The sequence below is a fragment of the Procambarus clarkii genome, chromosome 7 (assembly GCF_040958095.1).
Source record: "Procambarus clarkii isolate CNS0578487 chromosome 7, FALCON_Pclarkii_2.0, whole genome shotgun sequence".
Classification (NCBI taxonomy): domain Eukaryota; kingdom Metazoa; phylum Arthropoda; class Malacostraca; order Decapoda; family Cambaridae; genus Procambarus; species Procambarus clarkii.
In genome coordinates, this window is record NC_091156.1 from 14,320,694 (window position 1) to 14,332,223 (window position 11,530).

Consider the following 11,530-nt stretch of genomic DNA (forward strand, 5'->3'; position numbering starts at 1 on the left):
GGTGGGTTGGGCATGGATAGGTGGGTTGGGCATGGATAGGTGGGTTGGGCATGGATAGGTGGGTTGGGCATGGATAGCTGGGTTGGGCATGGATAGCTGGGTTGGGCATGGATAGCTGGGTTGGGCATGGCCAATGCTGGGTGAGGTTGAGCGCATCGCTATTGTCAGACCCTTCCGCTATTGTCAGACCCTCCCGCATGCGTCAGACCCTCCCGCATGTGTCAGACCCTCCCGCATGCGTCAGACCCTCCCGCATGTGTCAGACCCTCCCGCATGTGTCAGAACCTCTCGCATGTGTCAGACCCTCCCGCATGCGTCAGACCCTCCCGCATGCGTCAGACCCTCCCGCATGTGTCAGACCCTCCCGCATGTGTCAGACCCTCCCGCATGCGTCAGGCACTCCCGCATGTGTCAGACCCTCCCGCATGCGTCAGACCATCCCGCATGTGTCAGACCCTCCCGCATGCGTCAGACCCTCCCGCATGTGTCAGACCCTCCCGCATGTGTCAGACCATCCCGCATGTGTCAGACCCTCCCGCATGTGTCAGACCCTCCCGCATGTGTCAGACCATCCCGCATGTGTCAGACCCTCCCGCATGTGTCAGACCCTTCCGCATGCGTCAGGTCCTCCCGCATGTGTCAGACCCTCCCGCATGCGTCAGACCCTCCCGCATGTGTCAGACCCTCCCGCATGCGTCAGACCATCCCGCATGTGTCAGACCCTCCCGCATGCGTCAGACCCTCCCGCATGCGTCAGACCCTCCCGCATGCGTCAGACCATCCCGCATGCGTCAGACCATCCCTCATGTGTCAGACCCTCCCGCATGTGTCAGACCCTCCCGCATGCGTCAGACCCTCCCGCATGTGTCAGACCCTCCCGCATGTGTCAGACCCTCCCGCATGCGTCAGACCCTCCCGCATGTGTCAGACCCTCCCGCATGCGTCAGACCCTCCCGCATGTGTCAGACCCTCCCGCATGTGTCAGACCCGCATGTGTCAGACCCTCCCGCATGTGTCAGACCCGCATGTGTCAGACCCTCCCGCATGTGTCAGACCCTCCCGCATGTGTCAGACCCTCCCGCATGCGTCAGACCCTCCCGCATGCGTCAGACCCTCCCGCATGCGTCAGACCCTCCCGCATGCGTCAGACCCTCCCGCATGTGTATCTTGGAAGCCATTCATATCACCAGACAAAAACCTGACCTGAACATCAACTCCTCAACTCCATAATGAACCCGCTAGTTCGTCTTCCACAACATGATTGTAGGGTTTTTGTATTGTGTAGGTGACTACACAATACAAAAACCTTGTAATTTTATTTAATATATTTACTAAAAGATAGCTGTAATTTTATGAAAAATGTAAATAATAATAATCATTGGACTCAGATTAAGGAAAAAACAAAACGAATTTTGAAACAAATATATTACCTGGAACCAAGGTTGAAACTATATTGAGCCATTGGTAATCTTCAAGGATATTCCGAGGAAGATTTTAACGTTAGTTATTGCTCATAAAGTATACAACCGCGCTTAAACAAACGATATATTCCGCAAGACTCTAATGAAGAATACCTTCAGGTCTTGGGGGGAAGAGGAAGTGAAACAGACTGGGATATTTACAAGGAAACAGACTGGGATATTTACAAGAACACAGACTGGGATATTTACAAGGAAACAGACTGAGATATTTACAAGAACACAGACTGGGATATTTGCAAGGAAACATACTGGGATATTTACAAGGAAACAGACTGGGATATTTACAAGGACACAGACTGGGATATTTGCAAGGAAACAGACTGAGATATTTACAAAGAAACAGACTGGGGTATTTACAAAGAAACAGACTGGGGTATTTACAAAGAAACAGACTGGGGTATTTACAAAGAAACAGACTGGGGTATTTACAAAGAAACAGACTGGGGTATTTACAAAGAAGCAGACTGGGATATCTGCAAGGAAATAGACTGGAATACTTACTACGGAGAATTATGTAAACATATAATGATCAGACTAAAAATATTATCTCCTTTATCTTAGAATTTCTCTAAAAGTGTCGCTGGGTATTATGGAATGAAGTCTCATGTCGACTCAATTTTCAACTTGTCCTGCAAGCAATGCAGCTTTAATGATTTGCGGCGGGATTAGTAGAAATACCTTACAAGACCTCGAGGTTCTTTAACAAGACATAACTCTGATCTAACATTTTTCCAGAAAAATATCAGCTCCGTAGGACAAAGTAGCGAATAACCGGATAGCGTTCAGAAACTTGGTTAAAGGAGCCTTTGAATTCTGATCGCAGTATACAACCTATGTTAGGCCCACTCATTGGGTGTTTGGCTTGACGGTCCACCCTGCAAACACGTCTAGATGAGCGCACCCAAACGCCCGCGTTCAAGTCCAGTCCTGTGAATGCCTTAATTTAAATTAGTGAATCAAGAGATGATTAAGACTCACAGAACTTCGGTGGGCGCCACGCTGGGTGATGCTCTCAGAACAATTAGAGCAAGCAGCCTGCCCCAACTTCTGCTGTTCAGAACTTAAACTTACGAATCTCTATTATGACTTTCCTAACTCGGCAGGAGAGTGGCACCAGCGCCCTCTGTATACTACCAGTAATACCTTAGGACTCAAGGAGAGAGGGAAGGAGGGAATTATCAGGGGATAGCACCAAGCTATTACGACTATATAGCACTTGGAAGGGATCAGGATATGGATTTGGGAAGAGATGGAGGGGAGGGAGGAATGGTGCCCAACTTATTGGACGGTCGGGGATTGAACGCCGACCTGCATGAAGTGAGACCGACGTGCTCTACGTCGAGTTCAAGTGGTTGGACTGAGGGAGGGAAATTAATCTGGTGATCTCAGGTAAATTTGTTATTGGTGTGTACTTAACTTTTCTATTGGAGTTCATCACGAGTTCTAGGTCAAATAATACTGAGGATAACACGAATAATAATGTTAAATTATATTATCCAATGACAAAGAAATGCTATTTACGAAATTTATACTTAAGCTGATTGATGTATTATTTCGATTAAAATATTTGTTCGTTAATAGCTTCTTTATTTAATGCTGTTACAGGCCTTCTGATGGGAGATGAGATGAAGCAGCATCCTCATCGTATGTAACGCGATTTTAACTCATAATTAAAGGGTTTGGTGGATGATTTAACGATCATTTAGCCATTGTTTACAAAGATCAACTCGTCTTCACACTAGGCTGGTTAAAGTAGCGGCCGTCCTCCCCAGACGCATTCATTAATTTTAACATACTCTGTATTAAAAATTGGTTTGTTCGCATATATAGATTATTATTATTATACAGAATTTTTTTATGTATAGTTAGGCGTAGGTTAGGTAAGGGGTTTAGGTTCTGTTGGCGGTTATTTGTATTTGAAGTTCGTGGGTGAAGCATATATAGAATTGTGGCTCGAACAGAGGACGTGAGCGAAGCACTTGTTCCGGAAATATTCGGACGTCAACAGTTGTGAGTCGTGTGTAACAGCTCGTCCTCCAAACAAAGACCCAAAAAGGATTCCATGCACTCGCCAAACCCTCTATTTATGAATGAAAAACGGTTTACACACAACTCGCAACTGATGACGTTCGAACACTTCCGGAACAAGTGCTTCACTGACGAATTTTGTTCGAACCACAACGCTGTAAATGCTTCACCCACGTACTACAAATACAAATTTTCGCCAACAGAACCTAAACACCTAATCTAACCTATGCCTATATATGCATAATATGCAAATATATATTATAATATTAATTAATATTTTAACAAATTCCCTATTTGAATGAAAAGCATGTAAAAATTTATGAATGCGTCTGTGGGGTCGAATGCTTGATGTAATGGACTTGAGTCGAGGACGGGATGGCGAAGCACTTGTTCGGGAAGTGTTCGGACGTCATCAGTTATGAGTCGTGTGTAAATCGCTTTTCATTTATAAACATGGGGTTTGGCGGCTGCATTAACGAGCTTGGATCTTTGTATGTGATGACGGGCTGCAGGTTGAGAGGTCTTCATTCCGAGTTTCGAATAACTCCACCGATAAATCTACAAGAAGCCAAGCGGTTTATCACCACAGGAAACCTCGAAAAATCAGGTTTCGGCCTTGAAACATCAGCCCTTCTCACAAGAGCTAAACGTGAGGGATTATTTAAAAAAAAAACTTAGCAATCCACACACCAAAATTCCTGTTTATGAATGAAAAACACTTTACACACGACTCACAACTGATGACTCAAACATTTCTCAACAAGTGCTTCGCCGACGTCATCTGTTGGAATCACACCTCTGTAACAACTTTACCCCACGTACTAATCCCGTCCTCATAAACAAAGGCCAAATGCTCGTTAATCCAGCCGCCAAACCCCTTCTTTATGGATGAAAAACGGTTTAGACACGACTCACGACTCTTGACGATCAGTCGTTTCTCTGACAGCGCTTCGCTGACGACCTCTGCTCGAACAAATGCTTCACCCACGTTCTTCAAATACAAATAATCACCAACAGAACCTAAATACCTAACTTAACCTACGCCTAATTTTACAGTTAAATTTTATGTATAATAATATTAACTTGTACGTGAGATGAAACCAAAATTGAAAACACAGTATGTTAAATTTTAGACTGCGTCTGTGTGGAGGGGGGAGGGTGAATGGCCGCGTCTGTAACGAGCCTGACCTGAGGACAGACGCGTTCTATCTTGAGTGACGACTACCTTGTGTACATTTATTTGTTAAAGGGGGTATTGATCCCTGCTCAAGCAAGAGCCTAACAGTGGACTGTGTTTATTGAGGAGGCATAAGACAGGCTAAGAGTCGTAGACAGTGTTGGGTCAACCACTTGGCCCCGTCTGATCGCCCTAAACGAGGTATCTCAACCTCCCTACCCCCACCTCCAACCAAACCCTCATCTTCAGTACAAGGTAAGCAATTCCTCGATCCTCAAATGTCACCTTTACATATATATATATATATATATATATATATATATATATATATATATATATATATATATATATATATATATATATATATATATATATATATATATATATATATATATATATATATATGTGGTAGAACCGTGAGTATTGTACAATATTTGCGGTGTATATGGGGTGAATTAAATGAATAATTCCCTTTCATGTCCTTGCAGGTAAGAAAATTCTGATCGTCGAGGGACAGAAATCTTCCAATTTTCAGGTACGTTTCTATTTACATATTTTGTTTGGTTTTCAAAGTTTCAATTTAGTGATCTAGCAAACCCAGGTTGTGGAAGGTGGTCGTCATTTTCGGGTGTGCTTTAATTACCTCTGTGGAGAATTGTGTGTTCAGGCTGGTGGGACGCAGGTGATAACAGCGCCTCTCGAACTCCTTATTATAGTAGCTTCGTTGTGCGTCAGGATCATGGCTACATAAATTAGCCCCACTGTTGACTTATTATGATAACCTGTGGGTAACTAGCAGCTAAGTAAAGCATCGGTCGGATAACAAGAGTCAACTCATACACAATCATTCTAGACGTTCACACCACGTCAGTTCTTTTCTTTATTTCTTGTTATAATAATAATAATTTATTTAGGAAAAGTACACACATAGTTGCAGAGTTACAGTACACACATTCTGTTTGATTTAAAGATAGAGGTATAGTACATACAATACCTAAAGCCACTAGTACGCATAACGTTTCGGTCTCTTCGTCAAAAACAAGCTAATTACAACCAAATACAAAACAAATCGTTTTGAACAGAATCTGCACTAAGACAATGGTTGTTGTACATGAGTAGTGCTGTGTTAACAGAATTTACCTCATTCAGTATATTATTAAATTTTATTCCATTCAAACCACGCGCAGAAATCAAGTTAAATACCCTGGATACTTTTTCAAATACTTTCGAAAGTTACTTAGGTCAGTATTTTTACACTAGGCCTTCTTGTGAAGAATCAGTTGTCACGGAATCATCTTTGAAAGGTCATTAACCTGCTTATTAGACAATTCGTATTGTCTTACCAAGTAAATCAATTCTTTATATATATTTTATTACCCCAACAAAATCGAGCAATAATGGCTAGCTTGATTGATGAAGTAACTACAGTGATGTCAGCAAGACAAGAAAAGGAATTTACATAAATTAATATTAATCGACTTGAGAATGGTCCAGGACGGACCGAAACGTCGTCGTCCCTTCAACTTCTAGTGTGTGGTCTGGTCAATATACTTCAGCCACGTTATTGTGACTCATCGCCTGCAATTAATATTAATGTTCGATATTCTGATATATTTTTTCTTCTTTAATATTCAAATTTTGTTTGATACAATCTATTTTTTAGTTTGGAACAATGTTTCCCTTTCCCAAATAACTGCTAAGATTCCTGAACAGAGAGATGTCTGAAAATCAACTGAAGTGGAATGTTCAACTCAGACCCGCCTTCTCTCAGGTCTCAAGGTGACTCAAGGTGCAACTCCATCTGGGTCAACTGCTTTGTTTCTCCCTAGATCCTTGAGCAATTGTTCTGCTTCGTCGCCGGACACCTCTGGGAACTCTATGATGTTCTCTGGAATTGGCATTGTCTGGTGTTCTAAATTTCTTATTTCGCACAAGAACTTTTTGGAACTGTTCATTTAGTGTTTCACACATTTCCAATTTCATTTTCTTTTAATCTATTTCCCATTTTCATTCGCTTTGAATCTGTTTCCCATTTTCATTTTCTTTGAATCTGTTTCCCATTTTCATTCTCTGCATTTTATTTTTTTACTTGTAGCTTGCTTTACATTATTTTTAGAAAAGGCCTGAATTGGTATACTGTGCACCTAGTGGTGTACTGTGCACCTGGTGGTATACTGTGCACCTCGTGGTATACTGTGCACCTAGTGGTGTACTGTGCACCTGGTGGTATACTGTGCACCTCGTGGTATACTGAACACCTCGAGGTATATTGTGCACCTTGTTGTATGTTGTGACCAAAAAATGTATAATTTTGTATCTATGACCATCCTTATGTAAAATAATCTGAGTATTTCTCCCTTTCTCTCCCTTTATCTCAATCTCTCCCGTTTTCTTTTTCTATCCCTTTCTCTTTCTTTATCTATTTTTATGTTCCTGTCTCTCTCTCTGTTTCTCTCTCTCTCTCTCTCTCTCTCTCTCTCTCTCTCTCTCTCTCTCTCTCTCTCTCTCTCTCTCTCTCTCTCTCTCTCTCTCTCTCTCTCTCTCTCTGTCACCCACAATCTTTCAAGCTAGAACAATTTCTTCTTCTAACAAGGTAAAGCTTGTGAAAGTTTTCCTCTCCTTCAGAAGGGATGCTGGGACCAGCACCCATGGTGATGAGAAGGGAACACTGCGTGGTCCACGTGGCCTGTGTGGCCCAGGTGGCCCACGAGGCCTGAGTGGCCCATGTGGCCCACGTAGCCTGTCATACCCACTCCTCACAGGGTCAGGATGTTCTTAGCTATCATCTAAATATCCCCACTGACGAGACCCAAGAAGTGGAGGAGGATGATGGGGAACAGGGGGAAATTTCCAAGCCAAAAATTATTATATATTAACTCTTTGTTCTGGCAAAAAGTGTTTGTTACGGTGTCAATTGACTTTAAGTTTTTTGTCTTGTCTCTAGGAATTTGTTACAGTGGTATTGGGGTTGTTGTGGGTTTAAAGGTGTTTTTCTTGTTTTGTTTGTGTGGTTTGTTGTATTTGTTTCTATTGTGTTTTACGGGAGAGTTGAGTCGGTGAGAATTTGGTTTGGTGTTTGGACTTAAGGCCTTTCAATCTCTCAATGGTTGTTAAGGCCACAACAGTTATTTACTAACCAGGAAGTTTACCTTAGTCCTGAACACTATCCAGGGCTAGATTAAACTCTCAGTATAAATACACAAAAGCAGAGAATACATCCATGATTACACACCCACAAGCAGAGTGTATTCCATGTATACATACCCCCACAAGCAGAGTATACATCCATGATTACACACCCCACAATCAGAGTGTACCTACATGTATACATACCCCACAAGCAGAGTATACTTCCATGAATACACACCCACAAGCAGAGTGTACCTCCATGTGTACACACCCACAAGTGAGAACTTGGCAGCAATGTCTCACTACTTGTAACCAGACTGAAGTTCATAGATCAAGCGTATTGTTCACAGTCGTCTAGATATTTCTGACATGTATAACGCAGTTGTGTCATAGAAGTTGGAGACCTGGTGGAACTCTGCCTTATGTTGAACGACAGACGGAGGATTACACGCCTCGATAATGGCCGTGGACGGCTCAAAATCCCGTAATTTCCTTAATTTCGTGTCTTTGACGTGACTTGTGGCAGTGTCTACGGCGTAACTTATGTCAGTGTCTTTGGCGTAGCTTGTGTGTGTCCGTGGCGTAACTAATGTCCTTTGCGTAACCTGTGTCCGTGTTCGTGGCGTAAGTTGTGTTAGTGCAAGAGTGCGTCTAGCCTCGCTCACAGGCGTGTTAGACAGTACACAGACATTGGTGTGGACTTATCTTATAATATTTATGTTTACTCTTATCACCGCAGAGGAGTTTGGTGCGTGGTGGGGGAGAATGTGGCTTGCTGATGTAGGGGGAGGAGGAATGTGCCTTGTAAGGAGGGATAGATGAGTTGATAAGGTGGAATGTGGGTTGTGTGGGTGGAGAGGGAGGGTAGAAGTTTGGGGGGTGGGGAGGAATTAATGGGTGGGGAATGAGTGAGAGTGGGTGGGGAATAATATGGGTTTGCAGAGAGGATGAGGGAAATGTGCTTTGTGTGAGAGGTGAGTGGGGGGGGGGGATGTGGGAGGGTGTTGAAGTAGTGGGGAAGAATGTGACTTGCTGGGGAGGAAGGAGAGTTGGGGTGGTAGGGGGAGATGTGTGTAACTAAGAATGGTGGTAGGAAGGGACTTGCAAGGGGTGAGGTATTCTTTATCGAGGAACACATTCAATATATTAACTTAGTCTCCGAATTGTGCCCAAATGAACAAGGAGAATTGATCGCTTATAAAATAACTAAAATTATTACCTGTATAATTTAAATTCTACACGAAGCATTCTTATTCGAAATCCTCTTTGTGTTTACTTGAAAAATTCATTAGAAGCCTTGAGAAGGATTCGAACCTGTTCACTTTATACTCCCAAGCAAACCATGTTCACATGTATAAAATCCCCTTATAATGCTGCCTCTGTAATTATTGGTTTTCATTATGTGTTATTTCCCTAATGCTGTCATTGCATATATACAATCTTCTCTAAGCGTGTTAAAGGAAATGTTCACATAAAAACCTTCTTGCTGCATTTGCACTGAAATCACATAAACACGGAGGTCGCTAACAGTTCTGACGCCAGTGTTAACGAAGCCTTTCAGAGGCCCATTTACGGCTCTTCCTCTTTTCAAAAGACCTTGATAACACCCACTGCCTCTCAAAAGACTTCGACAACACCCGGCTCCTTTCAAAAGACCTCGACAACACCCGCTGCCTCTCAACAACTGCCACTCGTCCTTCTCTTTACTTCGTAAACCAACTTTTTTTCCAGCCTTTTTTTTTTACATTTTTTTACATTTTTTACCCGCCTTTGCAAACATCTTCACTATAAAAGGTGTGGGGATTGGGGCGGGGAGGTAATTCAGATCATTTATCAGGAAAATTACTTTGATAAATGGTATATAGCATTGTTAATTTTTCATTGCCATGATATGTACAAAGTCGTGGTTGAGAAAGGTGAGATTCAAGAAGCGAGACTTCAGAGAGAAGAGACTGCTTAGAGAGAACAAAATCTGTCACTGGGTTTAGAGAGAAGAGATGTGAATTGTGTAGAAGGTCACCACGCTTCACCTACCATTCACCAGCTTACTTTTTAATGTGAGTAAAAAAGCATTGACAAAGTTACTCCCGCTTACTCATTTCAGAACGACAGAACCATTTTGGAGCATTCACAGGAATTAGTAATACGTAACACTAAATAGCGAGAGGATATTTCAAGCCAGAAATGACACAAGTTGACACTACGATCCTAATGACACTACGATCCTATATTGCAATTAGCGTTGTGATTAACAATATATTTTCTCTCCGGTGCTTGCCTTCCTGATCTATTGTGACCCATCCTCACTGACAATCACCTTCTCAACACATCGCACGCCAATGCAACTGTCTACCCTCCCAGCGAGGATAAGAAATATTGCCGGAACAACTGTGGACATCTTCAAGAGGAAACTAGATTGTTTCCTCCAAGGAGTGCCGGACCAACCGGACTGTGGTGGGTATGTGGGGCCTGTGGGGCGCGCCAAGCAACAGCCTGGTGGACCAAACTCTCACACGTCAAGCCTGGCCTCTGGCCGGGATTGGGGAGTAGAAGAACTCCCAGAACCCCATCAACTAGACAATGCACCAAATATTTTACCCGAGTTGACCAAGACCCTTGCTATCTCGCTGAAAAGTTCCCTTTACATGATTATCTCAAAGTTAAAAGGCTCGCCTAGACCTCGCGAATGCAACAGCAGTTCTGACTTAATGCATCGACATCATCGTCGTATTCATCATCATTATCATCATCATCCCACAGTTTTCGCAACCGTCTATCCCAGGTCCGCGTCATCATCCACCAGCCATCAGTGCAGGAGGCAGTCAGGTAATTATTCCTCTCGCTGCTTCTCCTCGCCGTCTAAGACGTCATTAATATCTCTCACCGCCTTGCTCCTCCACCCAATATCTCCAACATAAAAGGAGTTGCAGGAAAATTAAACTCTCTGGATTTTTTTTTGATTTTTTTTTGTCTAATCTTGAGACAATGACGTTTCAGTTTAATCTTTTTTTTCTAATCTTTTAAGAAATCACGTGACCTGATTTCTTAAAGAAATCAGGGCACGTGAACCAGGGGACGTGTACAGGGCACGTGAACGAAGGCACGTGAACCAGGGCACGAGAAAAATTGCATGAGAACAAGGGCAAGTTAATCAGTGCACGTGAACCAGGGGACGTGAACAGGGTACGTAAACCAGGGCACGTGAATCAGTGGATGTGAACCAGAGCAAGTGAACTATTGCACGTGAACCAGTGCACGTAAACTAGGTCACGGGAACCAGGGCACGTAAACCAGTGGATGTGAACCAGAGCAAGTGAACTATTGCACGTGAACCAGGGCACGTTAACCCGTGCACGTGAACCAGTGCACGTAAACTAGGTCACGTGAACCAGGGCACGTTAACCCGTGCACGTGAACCAGTGCACGTAAACTAGGTCACGGGAACCAGGGCACGTTAACCCGTGCACGTGAACCAGTGCACGCAAACTAGGTCACATGAACCAGGGCACGTTAACCCGTGCACGTGAACCAGTGCACGTAAACTAGGTCACGTGAACCAGGGCACGTTAACCCGTGCACGTGAACCAGTGCACGTAAACTAGGTCACGGGAACCAGAGCACGTGAACCAGGTCATTAGGACAAAAACTCTAGGCACAAGAACCGTTTTTATAACCCTATTTTAACCACTATGAAACAAATGCTATTTATTAGGCC

At 43.4% G+C, this 11,530-nt stretch overlaps 1 protein-coding gene across 1 annotated transcript; it reads left to right on the forward strand.

The window, feature by feature from the left end:
- Positions 1-216: 216 nt before the first annotated feature.
- On the forward strand, positions 217-1,230 carry LOC138357755 (polycystin-1-like protein 3). The gene has a single exon (XM_069314762.1). The coding sequence runs from the start codon at positions 217-219 to the stop codon at positions 1,228-1,230; it is 1,014 nt and encodes a 337-aa protein (XP_069170863.1).
- The last annotated feature ends 10,300 nt before the right edge of the window (positions 1,231-11,530 follow it).